The sequence below is a fragment of the Daldinia childiae genome (genome assembly GCF_008694065.1).
Source record: "Daldinia childiae strain JS-1345 chromosome Unknown Scaffold9, whole genome shotgun sequence".
NCBI classification, from domain to species: Eukaryota; Fungi; Ascomycota; class Sordariomycetes; order Xylariales; family Hypoxylaceae; genus Daldinia; species Daldinia childiae.
This window is the reverse complement of record NW_022984650.1, coordinates 124,958-144,386: the sequence shown is the minus strand read 5'-3', so window position 1 is coordinate 144,386 and position 19,429 is coordinate 124,958. Positions and strand designations below refer to the sequence as shown.

Sequence of the window (19,429 nt, the reverse complement as noted above, 5' to 3'; positions counted from 1 at the left end):
GTCAACTACCGTCCTGTTTACTCACCTAAACAACAGTAAACGTAGCCTTGGTCCTGAAGTCGTTGCTCGAGCTACCAGCATAAACAGTAAACTCGCCGGGCTCAACAACGTACTTCATACTTATATCCCAGAGCCCCAGGTCGGCAACGGCAATGTCAATTTCTACCGCCTTGGTAGTACCAGCCGGTGCGAAGACCTTGGAAAAGCCTCGAAGCTGTTTGTTAGGCACCACTACACTAGCCACTAAGTCCTGAACATATAGTTGAACTACCTCAGCGCCATCGCGCGTCGAGTTGTTAGTGATGTCGATGGATACCGTGATAATGTCTGTTGGGGACACGGTGGATTGTGAGAGCCTCATGTGGGAGTATGTGAAAGTACTGTAGGACTTGCCGTAGCCAAACTAAATTCGTGTTTGACATGTTAGCGATAAACATTCGATAGTAAAGTACTATATGATTAAAATCTACAAACGAAGATGGAAACGGGGAGTTATATAATACCTCATAGAGCGGTAGAGGGCTCTGAAGCGCGTAGTTGTGGCCGAACTTCATAGAACCGTCCTCGGAGACAGAACCGGGATCGGGATACGCCCGCGCAGAGTTCAGATAGTCGTAGTAGATTGGCGTGGTTCCGATATCATAAGGGAATGAGACGGACAATTTCCCAGACGGGTTTACATCGCCGAAGAGCACGTCCGCTAAAGCGTGCCCTCCTTGCTCAGATGGATAGAACTGCTGCAACAAGGCCGAAGCTACATCCGATATCCAAGGCTCGGTGATGGGCTTTCCTGAACTAAAGACAACGATAGTGGGCTTTCCCGTGTCAATTATAGCTCTGACTAAATGTGGCATAGCGCCGACGAGATTCAGATTATGGACGTCGACATGTTCGCCGGTGGTGGCGTTTAGTCTGCCCCAAAGCTCGTCCTGGTCGCGCGACCATGTGCCTACTACCACAACAGCTACGTCGGCCTCTTCCGCTGCGGTCACGGCTTCTGAAAAGCCAGATTGGTCATTCGACCAGCGCTCACAACCCTGTGCATACGTGATTTTCCCCGTACTTGCTGCCTTGATGCCGTCTAGCGGTGTAACTCCTCTATACTGGGCCTTATAGGGGACATAGTCACCGTACTTATTAGAATTGTTAGTACTTGCATCGTCGTTATTTTTAAGGGATTTATCCCACTAACATTCATGAAACCGTGAGCCATCGGTCCTATAACGGCAATATTTGCATCTTTCTTGAGAGGAAGGACGTTGCCATGATTTTCTAGTAGAACAATAGATTCTGCGTCGAGCTCTCTTGCAAGCTCGACTATCTCAGGGGTATTGATGTATTTAGACTGATCTTCATCCGGGACACCGGGGAAGGGATTCTCGAATAAGCCAGCCTCGAATTTTGCACGCAGTTGTCTAGACACGGCCTCGTCTACTACTTCGGTGGACAGCTTTCCTGACTTGACCATTTCAGGGATTTTCTCGAAGTTGAAGGATCCGCCGCCCATTTCAACATCATTACCCGCAGGAAGTGCCTGGAAGATATTAAGAACGATTTCCGGGTCAGGTCAAGTAGTGTGGTTGGGAAACTTACATAGTTGACTATAGCTTCAGAGTCAATAGGATCGGATTTACACATCTTGAAATCTTTACAAAGGCGGTCCGTGGCCCCTGCATCGCTCATAACCTGGATCTATTAGAATTTATCGTATGAGCAGTCTCCATAAGTTGCTCACGAAATACTTGTAACCCCATTCACCCCTTAAGATATCGGTAAGGGCATATCTATCGGCAACAGCCGGGATTCCATCATAGCTGTGGTAAGCTGACATAACGGACAAAGCACCAGCGTCGATGATCGATCGCTTGAAAGGGGGGAGGTATGTGGTGCGTAGCTCTCTTTCGCCCCCATGCACGGGAGCACAGTTAATACCTTGCTCTGGTGTTGCGAACGCCGCCTGGCTATATCAGGTTTTGCTACTCACAAACTCAAGATAGGAGTTCTTACGAAATGCTTAACCATAGCTGAGACGTTACCGGACTGAAGACCCTTTACGTAGGCATAAGCGAGTTCACCAGTTCTAACAAAAGTTTTAATATTATGTCCAATGGTACTGATACACGCACGTACTTACAAATAACCATCCTCTCCGAATGTCTCCTCCACACGGCCAAACCGTAGCTCACGAGCTAAGTCAGCAAGAGGCCCAAATATTTGATTAACCCCCAAGGCGCGAGCTTCTTGAGCAATAGCCCTTGCCATCTTCTCAACTAGAGATGGGTTGAAGGAACATGCGTGGGCGATGGGTGAATTGAATATAGTAGCATCCGGGATCAAGAAGCCATGAATGCCTTCGGATTGAACCCACGCAGGAATACCGAGAGTCGTATTATGCACGAGATAGTCCTGGCCGGTCCTAATGCCATCACTGAGCATTTTCCAAGCTATGGCGATACCAACGTAGAATGATCCAGATCTCGCTTTCATACTCCATTCAAGACCGGTTTGGTTTACACTACCATCTCCGGTGTTGATCCAATTTCTCAAGTCCCCCTGGACTAATTGCGCTGTCTTGTCCTCAATTGTCATCCGCGACAGTAAATCGCCCACTCTATCCTCAACTGCAGCCGATGGATCCTTATAGAGCGGCGTATTTCCATTATTGGCGATAGCCAGCGCAACTGCTGTCAAGGAGACAAGGCAAAGAGAGATGGCGGACCACATATTGGCAAGTCAGTCAGTGTTCAACGAGACACCTCAACGCATAAGTAATATATTGAGACCTACCAAAGAATTGCTCATTATGGCATTATAACTTATATCTCAACTATATACTTATCCCAGGCTGCTATAGTCGTATTGAACGTCAACTCATGGACCTCCTTGACTAACGGGAGGACAATCTCCGAATCCCAGTGGGCGGTAGTGTAAATTCTCCATTTCTCAACTCGAGTAATTGTTAGTTTAAAAGTATATATAACTACCTGTACATATAAATATTTAATTTCTCCCTTATATTCTTAACTAAACTACGACACTGCGCTACTAAAGATTTGATCATTTGCATATACGAACTTTGCTTTTTCGTAACTATTTGAAAGGAGCAGTTTGGAGATAGATAGGAGTGGGGAGTTTGCACGGAATACACATAGTTATAGCCTCCCCTTCTTATTGGTGGGTGAAAGTTGCCGAGATCAGCCAAGTAAACAGATAGTCCACCGTCGATGAGCCGCTGCGTCGAGTTAGTAAAATATTTATTTCCTCTCGTTGGTAATTATGCCGATAGTTATAATTTATCCCCGCTCTTTACTCGTAAGAATACAGAATCGAAAAGCACTAGCATAGCATCTATTCACAAGACTCTATTGAACATAAAAACTTTTTCGAATTTGCCATATGGGCTTCGTCAAGCGTGACGCTGCGTTAGATACATACATGCCTCCAAACGCTAAAAATGCAGTGTAAAGACTGTAAAAGATGATAAAAGAATGGTATGATATGATATGATATGATATGGTATGATGCGGCTCTCCGCTATTAGATGTTGTACAGTATGAAGGGGTATATACTGGTTCCCACGTAACGTTCCTCGACACCAACCCTTTCGAAACTCTTCCTTAGTACCGTAGCTCGACGCGCGTGAAGCGCTTCTTCGTCGAATCCTCTAGCCAATCTCTTCCCTGACTATTATTGCTGCCACGCCTCCACATACTTTGTTCGCTGAAGCTAGGCTCGATATCTAACGCGGACCTCTGAGTAATCTTGTTGAATTTTCGCAGATCGTGACGCACTGTGTCGAGCCCGGCTTCAAAGTAAGATGCCGTCTTAGTCACGAGCTTGGAGGACCACAAACTATTTGTAGTGGGATCTGTTTCCTCCACCAGCTTCTCCCATAGCAGGGGGGTTGAAATGATAGCTGTGTGGCTCTTTGCCTGCTTCTTGGTGCTTTCTTTCCGCTTCAACGTTTTCGGACCAATCGCCGGGTGGATCGTCTCTGCTGTCGTTTCCATAGAGCCCATGAATACGGGATGTCGAACAGCAACATCGAGGTGAGAGGGCCGAGCTGCTTCGCTTCGAGCAATAGCTTTTTGGAGTGCAGCATTCCATTGTGCCGGTAAGGTTTGGCCTCGCGAGAACCTAATATCCGGGTAGGAAGAAATGATCGCGACATGAAGCGCATTAGACCAGTCCCGAGGGGATGCAGCTTTGCGAGTAATTTTAGGTGATACGTGGCTTGCCTTAACAGCTGCTTGGAGCTCACTATCCCAGTTCTGAGGGTAAGAAGCTCTCAAAGCGGCCATAGAACCAGGGTAGCTATCTACTATGGCTTCTCGTAGCGCGCTATCCCAGTCCGCGCGATATGCGACGCTGGGGCGGTATAATTGGCGAAGGGGAGTATGTGTTGGCTTCTTTTGGGGTACTTCATCTAAATTCTTTACTGTAAATTCGTAGGGTAACTCAGGCATCTCAGGGGTCTTTGAGGCCTTTTTCTTGCCAAACCAGCTACTCAAAATACTGCCAGTACTTTTAGCTGATGATGCCTTTGTGGTACTCGTCTTAATTGATGATGAATCTGTTACGGGGGATACGGGTAACGAGTCCACTGTATATATAGAAGCGACGGATGGACTTCTGGGTCGCACGGATGAAATGATCATCCAGTCCAGTTCAACCGAAGTGATCTGACTGTTGCTCCAAAGACGAGAAGACTTAATTATCGGAAGAGGCGCGCTAGTGAAGCGAGGCTTTCGACTCATCTGAAGTGCCACAGGTTCTGCGGAAGTAGTTCGGTAGGTCTTGCGAGTGGGATCGAGCTGGAACAGGCCGGAGGTGAAGGGCGCTGACGCGATGGGCTTACTCCATAGAGAAATTGTCTTGGTAGAAGCGTAAGTTGACTTGATCGACTTCTCCCAGAGCCTCGTGCTCATGAGAGTCGTAAGTGACTCTCCCATCTTGTGACTCCTTCGAGTCATGCTGATCGCGGCCGGAAGCTTGGAGGTCCTGCGATAATCTATCCTGACAATGTTCACGTCAAATAAACCTTCGTAATTTGACATGAGGATTGATGAGTTAGACTGTTCCCACAATAGGTTTGTCCGGCTCGGCGATGAAACCTTTGAAGGTACAGGACGCTCAACAATGGGGGCCGGGGCCTCTATAGTCCAGAGACCAGTGGTCATGATTGACGGCAAGGGCTCTTTATTCGGACGAGATTTCTTAGACATCGCAATGGCAGCTGGGACTCTGGAGGTCCTCCGGTAATCGTATCTTATAGCACTGACATCAAACATACCATCGTGCTCTGGCGCTGCGCTTGTCTTCGGCTTCTCCCATAACAACACTGTCGGAAATTTAGGCACGGCCTCACTCTCAATTGGCTGGGAGGCTTTCATAGTGGACATCTTGAATAAGAATAGCTCAGCACCACGAGCAGGCTGCGAGACACTTTCCTTAGTCCAAAGATCGTTCGTTTGGAGGCTTGCCAACGGCCCCCCTAGCACACGGGAGGTTGTTTTCCCCATAGAAATAGCGGCGGGCTCTTTTGCAGTCCTGCGATAGTCGGATCTGACTATGCTGGTGTTAAATAAACCATCATGCTCAGAGACGGCAACCGTAGCTGGGGCTTGCCATAGTAGTGGTGATTGGACCATAAGGCTATTGGCTGCCCAAAGTACTCTTGATACCAGCTTCTCTAATGGCATTTCTACTGTGCGAGGCTTCTTCTTCATGAAAAGTGCAGCAGGCTCGTTTGAGGTTCTCCGATAATCCTCCCTTGGGCGGCTGACGTCAAACAGACCCTGGGCTTCCGAATCCATAACGGCAATAGGCAGTACCCATAGCGATGCTGATTGGGTAGATACAGTCACCTTCGTTGCTTGCAAATGGATATGAGCCGATTTGCACGCACTCCAGAGTAATCCAGTGTTGAGGTCGATATCCTCGGCCCTCGGCTCCCATAGATGGATGCTTTCAATGGACATGACATTTTCAATACGGTGGTTTGACTTGGCCTTTACTATGGGTTTTGTTATATAACTCTCCCAGGTTGCCGAATCTGGTTGGGGTAGACCAGGGATATGACGAGTTTCAGAGGATTTCAGCTGGGCTGTCCACAGTAGGGTTTGAGAGGCAATAGGGTCAGAAGTCGAGATACAGGATTGATCAATCGGTATCGGATCCTCTAGGACCATGCCATCATCATTATAGTCATCCATGATCGTATCAATAATGTCGTCGCCAAATCCAGGAGAATTGACGGATGATGAACCCTGTTGTGCAAGAAGGAGCAAGCTATCCCTCGAGGGTACCTCAGTCCTAAGCAAGCTTGCAATCTCCCACAAGGTGTTCTCGTCAAAATCATCGCCATCGCTACCTGCGAAATCTTCGAAGTTATCAAAATTATCACCTTCTTCCTCGGCTTCATAGTCGTCAAAGAAGGATGTTGTGAATTCTTCGGCGTCCGGCTGACTTGACCTAGTGTTTGAGAAAGCATTCGTGGTTGGGGCCCCCGTAGTCATAGTTCCTGGCATGGCCGTGAACATACGAGTAGGTGGTGGAAGTTGAATGCTGGCACTTTCACTCTTCTCGCCCCAAGGAAACTGAAAGAGACCTAAAGTTCCCTGCTTGTCAGGTAAGGGAACGGGGTTTTCTAGGATATCAGGTAGGAGAGACACGCGCTTATTTCTCCTAGGCGGGCGAACAGTGACCGGACGAGTAACAGCACGGCTAGATTCTAGATTCTGTGACGGTGTATACTTCTTCCATAGGCCATTGTAAATTGCCATATTATTGCTCTGGGTGGTCTTTTTCCATAGTCGAGAGCTTTCTATAGCCAATGGGGCCCAGGTCTTTCTGCTTACCGAACGTAGTGGTAGGCTCGGGAGATTAAGATTTCCAATAATCGTCTGAGGCTGTTTTACCACCCCAGCCCAGAGACCTGTGCTAACCAGGCGCTGAGCGGGCGACTGTGGTTTCCATAATTCATGAATTTGGGTCACCGCTGCAGATAGTATTGGGCCCAGTGGTTGTATGCCCATAGGAAGCTCGCTCTCGTATTCAGATTCTTCGGTATCAGGTGGGCTCGGACTACCTAGCGCAGCCTTAGAAACAGATAGAAAGTTGAGGTTGTTGTGTTTCATAATCAAGTCGGGTGTGCCTTCTATTTCCTCTGTCTGAGCACCGGCGAGACGGGTTTGCCACTGGCTAGAGCGAGTGTTTTCGGAACTTGTTCCGGAGCTCTGAGACGAGGGTGTGCCCGTACTACTTTCGTCTTTAGATCGAGTAATTCCGGTTCGCATGGGCGTTTTTCGTGATGCTCTCCGTTCGGCAACAATCGAAGGAGGACGTGAATCCTTCGCCGGGGAAGTCTTGATACTCGACATGGAATCGCGCTGAAGGAGGTCCTGTGCGGACTGCCATTTGTTTTGAAGTTGACCCATTTCGCGCTCCAGGTTCTCTAGCAATGCCAGGCGTTGTACCTCACTATCCACGGAATCCCGGTTCGGTTGCTCGAAACGTTGAAGCTGAGCCTGAATCATCTGATACGCGGCTCCAGGTGACTCTAGTGGTGAAGGCTCCGCAGGCTGAACTAGAATTGTTCTTTTGTTACTTCTCCCGTTCAGAATTAGAGGCGCCGGCGGGGGCATCTTTCTTAAACGTCCCTTGCCCTTTCGAGTAGAGAAAGCTGGGCATTCATCGCCGACCCGACGATGGAAACCATTCGTGTTAACTTTCTTGATAGTCGGTACCTTTGGTAGAGCCTTGTTGTTTTCGACAAAGTCCCTAACCCTACCTCCACTAACGGCGTTGGTAGAGTGGCCATGCTCCTTCTGTTTTTCGGAGCTGTGGGTATCTTTCTGAATATACGTCGAATGAGCATTTTGTCGCGATTGCTGGATATTAACAGCAGCGATAGGAGAGTGTACCGAGCCCCAGATAGTACTGGCATATCCCTCTCGCCCCTCGCTCTCGTCCTTCGAGGATAGCCCATTAAATTGACCCTCCGTTGGCATAGCAGGCGACGACCTTCGATTCATCTTATCATGAGACGGATACAGTCGTCTTTCCTTTCCGGCTGATATTCCCGGCAGCCAGGACTGGCCCAGCTCCTCAACTACATTATGAGAGTTGTCAGCCTTCTGTACGCCCTGCTGTGGAATGTCGTCGATTCCAAGAATACTAGTAGTTCGAGTCGAACTTTTGTCAGTTGTCTTGGATAACCGCATGGAATCATAAACTTCGCGGTCGGGAACACCCTCAACATCGGGTCTTTGTGTGCTCATCGCGTACGCCGCAGGTAAAGGAGGCATCTCTGGCACTATAGACTTCTGCTTATTTCTGGTTGGTGCTGAAGGAGCGCTAAGCGGTGTGGGATATAGCAAGTCCATTTTCTCGTCGAGTGACATACTCTTCGTGTGGATAGGCCGAAGGCGAGATAAATTACCGGCGCTTTTGGGCGGCGGCGGTAAGGGCGGCAGCTGGGAAGGGCTACCGGGCACAGACCGCAGCATAGACCTTCTAGCGATAATTGAGCCGCTTGATTTCGACCGTTTATGGCCCTGAGCTGGCGAGACTTCGGCAGGGAAAACTTGACGATCATTGTCTCCTTTTCTGGGAATCGGGCGCGGACGATTGACAACCGAATCACCAGAGTCTAAGGAAGTTATTGGTGTTTTTGAAGCCCCTTGGACAATATTGGTGACGGCATTTGGATCGTCATAGACAATATTGTTAATGAACATTACAGTTTCGTGCCGGCTGTTTGCAGCATCCTTCGCGATTTGTTTCATTGCTTGGGCCCTGGGGTTCGACGGAAGTCCCGTTGTGGCACGTCGCTGGAGCGGTGTTTTTACTGGCTCTGGTTCCTTTGGCGATGGAGATGGGTCTCGGGGCCTTGGAATGGGTATACGAACCGGCTCACCAGGTAAAATCGCTTGGAACGTTGCTGGGATCGGTGGTGCCGGGGGGTGCCTCGGAGATCTCCGCCTTACCTGTTCGGTCCCGGGGGATAATTCTGAAGATGTAGAAGATGCATTTGCTTCAACAGATAACCCCGCCGATGTCTTAGTCGTCTTGGTCGAGATGGTTCTCTCCAGCTGTGCTAAAGACGATGACCCAACCTCTTTACGTTTCAAACTTAGCTCCCTAGCAAGCGACGCATCTCGTCCCGGAGCAGTAGGCGGCTGAGGGGCGGGCCGCTGCGCAATTAGAGTTGGCTCGTGTTGCAGTAACTTGACACGCCTCTCTTTTTCCTCTCTAACAGCCGTAGCAAGATCGACTGTTGGTATCCTGTCAAGAGGGTTTTCCATGCCTTCCTGTGAGATAAGAACCGGTTTCGAGATTACGAGTTTGCCCGCTGTGGCCTTATTCCATGTCTTCCCCTTAGTATTTTTCTTCGAGTTGCCAAACGCACCATTTTCAGCAGCACCATTTTGAGAAACGTAGGCTGTTATAGTTGTTGTATTTGTAGCTTTGACATCCTCGTATCGGGACGGGGGATAATCTGCGGAATCTGATGACGATAAATCCCTATCTCTACCAATATCCCGAGTAGTTGGAGAATCTGGTCGTCGCAGGGGTGGACCTCGAGGCGCAACAAGTGATCCTGAGAACACAGTAACTAATGCTTCAGACTGTTAACGATACGACGAAAGAAAAATACATTATAACACATACCAACTAAAATTGCTAGGCCAACGGCAGGTAGCGTTGTCCTTAGTACCAAATCTGTTGCCCTCTCACCGAGGAGAAGGACTACGCTCGTCTATAGACAATTAGTATCTGAATAGATATAACAACATATCGGAACTTACCCCTATCCATATTGCCAACCCAACTGTGACCAAAGTAACACTTCTTTTCCCGAAGGAAGCCTGTCCATCACCAGAAACACCGCTCGTTGAGGTATTCGATAAGACTTGAACAGCAATAAGAGCAAGGATAATGGCATCTAATACGATGACGGTAATGGCAATGGGCGGGACGCTGGAAATAGGCACACAGGTAGGGTTGAAATCACTCCGTGTTAATCCGATAAATGCCATGCCGACACCGAACCGAACGAGAAGAAGAACTTGCGACACTATATTCGGTATTGATTTCTTCTCCGGTCGCGCTGCCCATACCAAGTACTGTTCGACGAAAACCCTTGCCATCTGATCGAAAATGGACGAGAAGACTACCGCAACCTGGCACATAGACGCAGCAGTCGGCTCGATGATGGTAGCCAGAAACTCGACCAAAGCCCACGCAGCAGAAGAAGTCAGGAACAGTATGAGGACCAGCCTCAGGCCGTCCCGAAAGATTGCTGAACCATGACCTACAGCATACAAAACCAAACCCGCAGACGCCGCGTTAAATAATATACCAAAAAAGAAGGCGGCCAATAAGGCCTGTGTTGTTTCTGGTGTCGCCATGACTTTGGCAGCGTGTAGCTGTATTCGCTTAAAAGAATGTACGAATAACCCACTCAATGGGTATTTCAAAAAGAAAAAAAAAATATTATAAAATATTAATCAAGAAGCGAATTATGCATATTGACACTGATAGTTGACGCGGACGAGTATACTACAACGCCACCAGGGTCAACACTGATGATAGTCGGCGCGAAGACACGAAAATGAGAGTAAGAAACAGAACGTGAACAAGACCGGAGTCAGAAAGTAAAGGGCGTGGCTAGCACGCGGCAGTAGGCGAGGGTGAGCGAGGGTTATTCTCGACCCATCTTCAGCAACAAATCTACGATCCTGGCCTTCCGCAATAGTAGACTACACTAGTATCTGTGATCCTCAAACATGGACCTTGCAGGGTTATGTTCGAGGTTCTTCGATTGGTTCCACCAGTTCACGAAAGGCAAGATAAGTAATTGGGCGAAAGCGCAAGGCTGAACGCCCCAAGACGACGGTGGATCACAACCCCTTGTCAAGGGTTGTTAGATTTGAAACCCGAACCGTTACACTCAACATAGGAATTGGCCAGGGTTCTTTTATTTTAGAGCAGGGCCTAAACCAATCTGAGCCATCTGACGAAAGAAACGAGGCGATTAGGAATCTCGTTAACGATAAACCTGGTCGCAGGAGTGGCTTCACTGCAATAATGTCAATTTATTTTCGGGTAGTTAGAGAAGAAAAGCATAAAGTCTACAGAGTTTGGTGGAGAGTTTTGACGGGTTGTTTCCGGACTACTGGAAACGACACACCTATTTTTTCCAACATACCCGACAGAAGCCTATTTATATATAAAGAAGCTTCGATGACCAAAGAAGATGAAAGATGGAAGATGTCAGTCAAGCCTAGGAATACGATGGAATGTAGTGCAACTAACCCCCGAAACAAGCGAGCCAAGCCTAAGCGGTCCGGCGAGACACCGAAACGACTTGTGACAAATAAGGCAAATGTCGTTTATGTTAGTACTGGTTATTCCGAGACGCGTTGTGGCGATCTGGGACTCTTTTTATTCTGTATCCAATAAACATCAATTAGAGAAGATGAAATCTGTATTCCATGGCATGCACATAATTAAGAAAATGTCCGCGCGAACTATAATAGGAGCTTGGTTGAGGTACATAATCTATGTACCCAACTTAGCTAAGCTCCTCATAACCCCACAACCAAATATAGCACAAGCACATAACTAATTGATGGGTAGGGGTACTATGCAAGTAATTTCCGTAATTTCCAATAATTTATGCCTGTACATACTTTATCCAAGTAAATCAAACAGCACACTCCTATGCGATTCCCATCACGTGTAGGGAACCCTTCACTTCTTCATTTATTCAACTTCGATTCCATGTTCCTATCGGTTTCCCCCGTTGTACTTCATACTCGGATCCCTCACATCAACCAAACTTTGCTGTACCACTGCACCAGGAGGCGAATATCCCCCCAAGCCAGTCACGGCTGCGGCTATATTCCTCCAGAAATCACACGCCGTTTTCTCGTCTTGGATATCTCGTACCGTGCTAAACCCCCAATCATCGAGGCTAACCACGCCTGAGATCTGCTCTGCCTGACTATTTGGATGGTTCCATTGTACCGTCGGTGGCAGATTGAAGATCTTGCGATTGGTGTTAGGATCACCAGTGAGAATGTAGCTCGTAAGGTAGCTTTGCAACGCTACGCTGATGCCGGAAAGGAGCGATCCGATACCAGGTGTCATCAACGCCGCCAGGTTCTCAAGCCAGCTTTTACCTCCGAGCTTGGCGCTGAAGATGGGGAAAAGATCCGTTCCATGCCACCCAGGCGATACCCCGTACTGTATATTCCAGACCTTGGAGTCGCCAAAGCTTTCGGTAAGATGACGAATATTACATGTGAAGCTGCTATCGCGAAGGAGGGCCTGCACTCGTTCCGTCTGCGACCTGTATTTTGACTGCCCAGAGACCGCGTAGAAAGCACCAATCCTATCCGTGATTCCGGTAGCCTGGGTGTAATTTGGAAATATGGCGCCGACAAACGATGTAAACCCGATATCCGTCTGTACAAGGCCATTAACAAATACGTTCGACTCGGCAGTAGTATGCGACAAGATGAGTGACTCCATGCTCCAGAAATTTCCAGTCCTTAACTCCAGTACGGGAAGCTGTCGTATGTATGATCCATCAGGCGTCGGACCGACTGCGAAGGTGCCTGGATACTGCTGCTTCATCAACTGCGTATTCGCATTAGCCAGAGTGTATGCGTCAGCGCGCCTCAAGCACGAAACGCCTTGACCGGCACAACCAGCCATTCTTGCAAATGCCTCAAATGTCTTTTGAACCACACCAGCGCGATCCCACATATACTCAAAAGCTGGGGAAAGCAATATAGCCTTGGAGAATAAAGGGTCAAGCTTCCCACCTTGTCCGATAATGTGATGTATAATACTTCCACCTCCAGCGGATTGCCCCATAGCTGTTACCCGTGCCGGGTCTCCACCTACTAATGAAATGTAGTCCCTAACCCATTGAAAAGCTGCTCTCTATCCCACGACAACGTGTCAGAATCAACGGTGCTCCAGGGTTCTCATATATGCACTGACCTGGTCCCAGAGCCCAGTATTTGGGGTACCTTCGTTCTCCATAGTAGTTCCAGCGAGGAAGCCGAAAGCTCCTACCCGATAATTCATTGCCACGAATATCATGTTGTTACCGGATTGTGATATTAGACCAGTCCCGTCGTAGAACGGCAGCTCTGGTTGCAGCGAGTCTTTACTGCCAAAGACATACGCGCCGCCATATACGAATACCACAACAGGTAACTTTTCAGAGGATGCTTTCAAGGCCTTTCCAGGAACATCTGTTACTAGTAAGTATATTGGCTAGGAGCTTCAGCTTTGATATTTCTATTCAAACGTACTATGAGCTATATCAGCATCCCGTTGGTGAAATATCGCATATAAGATGTACGTACCAAATGTCTAAAAACAGGCAGTCTTCGCTGCCGCCTGCGAATACGGGAAGTGGGATACCCCCAAGACTTTCGTAGTATTAGGGAATTTATTCTCTAGTACTCTTCAGTATATACTACAGGGAGCACTCACAACTGGTTGCCAGCACCGAGTAGGTTGAGTCCGTTTGGAGCCGCTTGTACACATGAGTGGCCGATGCTCCCGTCTTGAATGCCGGACTGGTTCAACGGAGGCGCCGGCTTGGCCCAGCGCAGATCACCAACTGGTGACGCCGCATATCGAATATTTTTGAACGTATATCTATGACTTGCACCATTAGGACATTCTACCTTTTCCCCTCGTTTACTTCAAGTAGTGTATATCAGCTTCGACTTACATATCATTCACGCTATCGTATCTAGCTGCTCTATACGACGCGTATGGGAGGTTGAGAATAGGTAGTGAGCTTCGTGCTCCGATCTTATTATTATCTAAGGTAGGAGAGGCTGACACAAATAAAATAAGGTAGAGAAAATACGAGATAATAAGGAGGGAAATTCGTATCGCGGTCATAGTGACTGATAGAATCACATAAGCATATACGTATACATATTAAGCGAGAGGACATCTGCGGGAAGCAGTAGAAGAGAAAGGGCGGCAGCTACACAGCACAGATATATTATCAAGGATCATCACGATTATCTCATGTGGAAAGAACAGGAAGAACAGCTGCCTTACAGTCGTGATCGATATTAAAATGCTTGCTATATTTCACCTATTGTTTATTCCGTCGGTGTGAGATCCCTCCGAAGTCAGAGTGTGCCATATCCTATCCCTAAAATAAGTTAAAATCGCAACCCTCTAAGAAATTAACAATGGCGAATCAGCATCGCACTCTAGGCGTGATGAGGGCGAATATAATATAACGAATATCCAAGCAGGTGTCGCATTTCAAGTTTGTTCAGTAGCTATATGGTGATCCTATAGACAGGAAGAGTTCGCAGCTCGAATTGGCTGCCGCATTGATGTGAATTCTTAACACTTAACTCGATTTGACCTTTTCAGCCGCCATTCACTGTCGAATAAGATCAATGCCTGGCTAATGGCGGCAAACCTGTGTCCAATCGGATTAGAAAAATAAGATGTCGTACTTAGTCTCCAAACCAGGGTTCCGATAGTCAAGTTACTAGTTAGGAGATGCATACTTATGCTTCTATGCTATGGGGTGGTAAGTCTATTCTGCTTCGATGCTGTGAAAGAGACCTAGGCGCCTCATACAACTATCGAAACGGTTATATTATATGGTTATTTAAAAAGGATAGTTTTTATACGAGGAAAATTAGTCATATAGTTGAAAAGGTTTATGATTGAATACCTAGAACTTATTGAGATGCTATTTTAGTAAACTACGTAAAACGGGGCTTCATTACGAACGAACTTAACAAAATGTTAGTAGAATTCATACCATATTCTCCAATCCAGGTTGATAAGATAAGAAAGGACCTTTGTGGGAGAGCCTGTTTCATTGGCAAACGAGGAATCCAATGACATGCCAAATGACGCACGTAGTGAAGTTTGCGAGCATCGGATCTACAGATCTAGGGGTGTCTGCAAATTTCCTCGCGGGAGTTCACATAAGATGTTAATGTATCCAGCCTTCCTACGTATATAACCAACTTAACGTGTCCCGGGTACTTGGAATGGGCAAATCAAGTGGTTAAATCTGCTTATCTTGCTGCTAAAGTTATAAATATGAAACCTAGCGAAGAGATGCATCGAGTGGCTTAGGCATGGTGCATAGCGCCGGGGAACGAGTTTTGGGGGCAATATCGTAGGGAGGAGGGAGGCCACAAAGTGACTCACTTCGCCATGTCTCAGACATTTGGTAGGGGTACTGGAGTCCTGAGTCTCGAGCTTCAATCTCAGGCCCCGGGTTGAAGTCGAAGTATGAGAAGGGGCTGGAATAGACGCCCTACAGTTGTCCGCCATGTTGAGGCCTGTATAACCTAGGGAACCGGCCATCGTCTCTTATTTGGGATAGAACATAGATAAATGCAAGATAGTACATACGCCACACGGAAGTTGTTCACCGGTCTGTATGTAGGTATACGACATGGAACGCCCAATGAGCACAAGAAGAGATGTCTTCGTATGACATCAAACACTGTCAGCATGCTTACCGCATTTTGGCTTTACTCGTATACCAAAATTAATACCTCGGGACAAGCAGATCAGTTAAAAGCTTTTGAGTAGGGATATTGTGGTAAGTACCTACCTTAGGTACTCTATAGCGCGACTACGGATATAACGGAGGCCGTATGAATCGACTTCAAACCGGTAGTTACGGTCGCTAGGCGATAGCGGATAGAAATTTTAGGCGCTGACATGCTACCATCAAGTCGCTTATACTATACTAGGATAGCAAGCTTGGCGGCCTAGTATTTACGTACGACTATATGCTGCATTAGTTGATACCGGCGATTCTCCGATGGATGCATTGCGTCAGTATGGAGTCCGAGGCGGAGCCAATTCGGGGGTTTTAGATGACAGCTCGCGGCTACTTAGAGCGGGAGCGGGACGGTGCTTTTAATATGCGCTGATCTTGCCCTGACGATAGGACGCGGCGGGACCGGGCGGCGCGCTGCTGAGGTTCGCCTATGCAAGGACAGTCCGCTTGCGAGGCGTTTAGCACGGGGCGGACGGGCGGTGGTGAACTAGCTAACGCGGTGTTTCTAATCTACATAGCTACACTACTATACTAGGTTAGTTGTCTACCTAAGAATATAAAGCTGGATCTATCATCTCATCAACTAGGATCCTTCTAGCATTGAAAACTACTTCAGCTTGATCTAGCTATATACATACTAAGGACATAGCAATATCAAGGAATAATACCTCAACTATCTAAAACTCTTAAGACCGAAAGGCTGCATGCTAGCCTGGTTAGTAGAGATACCCCTGAATCCGAGAGATCAGTAGGCTTGCGGCGCAATTTGTACCGCAATGTGAGTGTGTATTGTAGAGAAAGTTGTGGTGGGTGGGGAGTTTGAGGAGAGAAATGGAATGCCATGTGAAGTCCTCTCACACCCTGTCAAACGTGTTGGATTGCCCACGTTTCCGCCATTCTCTGCTCGCGATGTCCTTCACTTTTCCGTGTATTTAAACACTCAACTAATAATGGCATAAATCTAGTCTGTTTGATAAGTATGTAACGTCTGCTGGTAAATGGGAGAGCAATTGTCAGATAGGTAGAAGATCACAGGCAAATTCTGCGAGCTCGGACGGGATATGTAATAGGCAGTTCGGCTCTCCGTGTGATCCGTGGATGATCGCGTCTGCAAGGTCAACGCTGGTACAATTCGCCCATGTATGTGTGCCGAATGTAGGCAATATATTATGTAGTATACATAGACGGTTCAGCAGCACCTCCTTCGGTCAACTACGTACGTACACTACATTACCACAATACATACACCGCCTACAAATGGTTCAAATATGTATGTGAATCTCCCTGGCTAGATCCCTATGTAGTCAAATATATACATGTACCTGTTAGATATACTATGGTACATATTCCGTAGCTTGGTTTTATTGACTGCCTATGTATGTATCTCCTAGCTTCCCCATAAGATTGATCCCCGGGCGAAGCTTTGCTAGCTTTTTCTTTGCCAGCTTCGTCCCAGGACCCTAACTGTAGCGAGGACCCACGATATCTAATGCCACGGTGAACAAACCTTGTATACATGTACATACTACATATGCGTTATGGCGTACTAGGTAGCACGACGGAGCGTTCCAAATTAATTTGTTCGGTACGTAGCCACAATTCATACCACCCAGCGTCATTTAGCGTGGACATCCTACATAAGGCAGTATGTACATAAAAGGATATCTTACTCGTCTACGTACCTTGGTAGAAAGATGCAGAGTGAGCAAATCCTTTTCTATTCGGGTAGACCTTGCTGATTTTTCAATGCTGATCATTCATGGGTCATCAGCGGCACAACAAGCTACAACATATATGTCTAGCACGGTTACACTACCTATGTATATATATTTCTAAGTAGTGTAGGGTGCGCCATACATACCGAACGTGTATGTACGTAATGAGCACATCCCGAGATGGGCGAAAAATATTCGTGCGTCTTGCCTGTGCGTCGTGTAGTAGATCTAATCTAAGGGGGGCCGCGAGGCTGCATGGTTCAGTTGTGACGAACAGAGCCGCAAATCGGAGTTTTTTGGTTGTAAGAATACAGTCAGGAAGCTCACCGACTATATAAATATGATACCGTTTAATACTGTAGACATCTTAAGGGATATACTAGTTACATAGATGTATGGAAGTATGCGCGCCTAACACGCATGTGCGAAATACGCTATACATATACTACTTATGGTCTGATTTATAAGATGTTGTTAAGACAATATCATGCAGTATGACGGAGTGTTTCTCATAAGGAAATTTCGAAACATAAATAATTCCATAGTCACGATGTTTCCTGGCCTCAACAATGTGATAGACTTATGCAGTGGATTTTTTTTTTTTTCAACATTTAGGTACGCAGCACTGTTTTTAATAATGCGCCTTATTCGATAGTTAAAGACCTGGGATGTGTGGGGGATTTGGTCACCTGGACGTGTATTTTTTTAAGGAGAGATTAGTCTCATCTCAATACGACCACCGAGAACCCGAGAGGCTAATTTAGATATTTCTCACGATGTCTTTTTTCTCTTGTTGTTCTTGTAAGCCCCCCTGAACATTAGAGGCTGACGGGTGCGGGTGACTTTAACCCCACGAATCTAATTATGTACCTACGTATTTGGCGCATAATCTCCGCGTGGGTTTCGATACCCCAGAAAGTACGGTCGTTTAACTTTAAGCAACTACATTTTAGCATCGTGAGCTTTTCGGCGGTGTAGTTTTTGTTTTATATATTGCTCTAGCTTATTGAATATACCTAGGATGTTATTTGTTATTAGGACACTATTAAGAACTTCGTATTTATGTACACTTCTAGGCTTACATACCTATATGTTAAAGTATCTTCTTCACACTGACACTCGTTGAAATCCTTGGGTGGTTTTCAAAAGAAGGTGCTTCAAGGCCACGTCACTTATTAGGTAGGTATACCCGCGAACATAGTAAATTTTCAATCATATTAGAGCACTTCTCGTTGGCGAGTTGCGTGGTTTAATCACGTACCCGCTTGCCTGGAAGAAAATCCTGCTTCAGCCTTCCAAGTTCAGTTTAGCTATCGGCATTTAAAACTCCCAAACTAGGAAAGCAAGTCTATACATAGTATGAAAGGCTAGCCTAGCTAACTGATATAACTGACATATGTAGATAAATATTTAAGTATGAATAGAGATAGTAATTATATGTAGGCTTTAACGAGATTAGGAAGTATTTCAAACTGTAAGCATTACTACGAGATAGCCGCAGTTACCCCCACGCCGAGTTCCCTCAGAGGCGTTGCTGGCGGTTTCAAAATACTCCTAGAAAGGTAACCTACCCATGGTACGGATGTAAAATCTCTGTACGGCTTCTCCATCATTCGTGTTACTGTACATGTGTTGGGTATTGATATCTGACGATATTGAATAAGGTTAGGTAGGTAGTTTAGAATTTCTTTAGAAGGGTGGAAGACTCTACGAAAAAGAGCTAAATAGAAAACAGGTCGCGCTACTGAGTTAGATGGAGACCTGAGTCCCACCCGGGCTGCATGCCGGACCCCATAGTGCCCCATAGCCCCCATTATTTCTACTTAAGGCCCCGTCGGGTCGGTTTTATGGGCAGTCTTGGCGGGGACTGGGCATTTACTTGGTGCTTCTTGGGGCTGCTTGGTCTGCTTGGCAGCTTGGCAGTTTGCTAGGTCCGCTAGGGTCCAGAGCTACTGCAATACTACAGGCAGAGACAGGCCAACAAAAAGCTACCCTTGACATTCGATGACAACCAAGAAAGATTTTCAATTCTAGTCTATCTGTTCCCGCACAGCTATCCGCCACAAGTCTTTTTTTTTTTTTTTTTTTTTTTTTTTTTCTTGCCCTCCTCCGCCGTGTT

The 19,429-nt window shown here is 46.8% G+C and overlaps 3 protein-coding genes across 3 annotated transcripts; all 3 read right to left on the bottom strand.

Annotated features, from left to right (window-relative positions):
* Positions 1–25: 25 nt before the first annotated feature.
* On the bottom strand, positions 26–2,724 carry GL218_07282 (Periplasmic beta-glucosidase; the record flags this gene model as incomplete). The annotated part of the gene is made up of 7 exons (XM_033584031.1): positions 26–403; positions 504–1,133; positions 1,193–1,534; positions 1,594–1,686; positions 1,736–1,957; positions 2,008–2,080; positions 2,135–2,724. The coding sequence occupies 7 exons, from the start codon at positions 2,722–2,724 to the stop codon at positions 26–28; spliced, it is 2,328 nt and encodes a 775-aa protein (XP_033432411.1).
* An 893-nt stretch (positions 2,725–3,617) lies between these two features.
* Positions 3,618–10,415, bottom strand: GL218_07281 (uncharacterized protein; the record flags this gene model as incomplete). Its single annotated transcript, XM_033584030.1, has 3 exons — positions 3,618–9,619; positions 9,676–9,763; positions 9,813–10,415. 3 exons carry the CDS (start codon positions 10,413–10,415, stop codon positions 3,618–3,620), a joined length of 6,693 nt encoding a protein of 2,230 aa, XP_033432412.1.
* A 1,381-nt stretch (positions 10,416–11,796) lies between these two features.
* GL218_07280 (Lipase 2) lies at positions 11,797–13,122 on the bottom strand (the record flags this gene model as incomplete). Its single annotated transcript, XM_033584029.1, has 2 exons — positions 11,797–12,960; positions 13,021–13,122. The coding sequence occupies 2 exons, from the start codon at positions 13,120–13,122 to the stop codon at positions 11,797–11,799; spliced, it is 1,266 nt and encodes a 421-aa protein (XP_033432413.1).
* Positions 13,123–19,429: the final 6,307 nt, after the last annotated feature.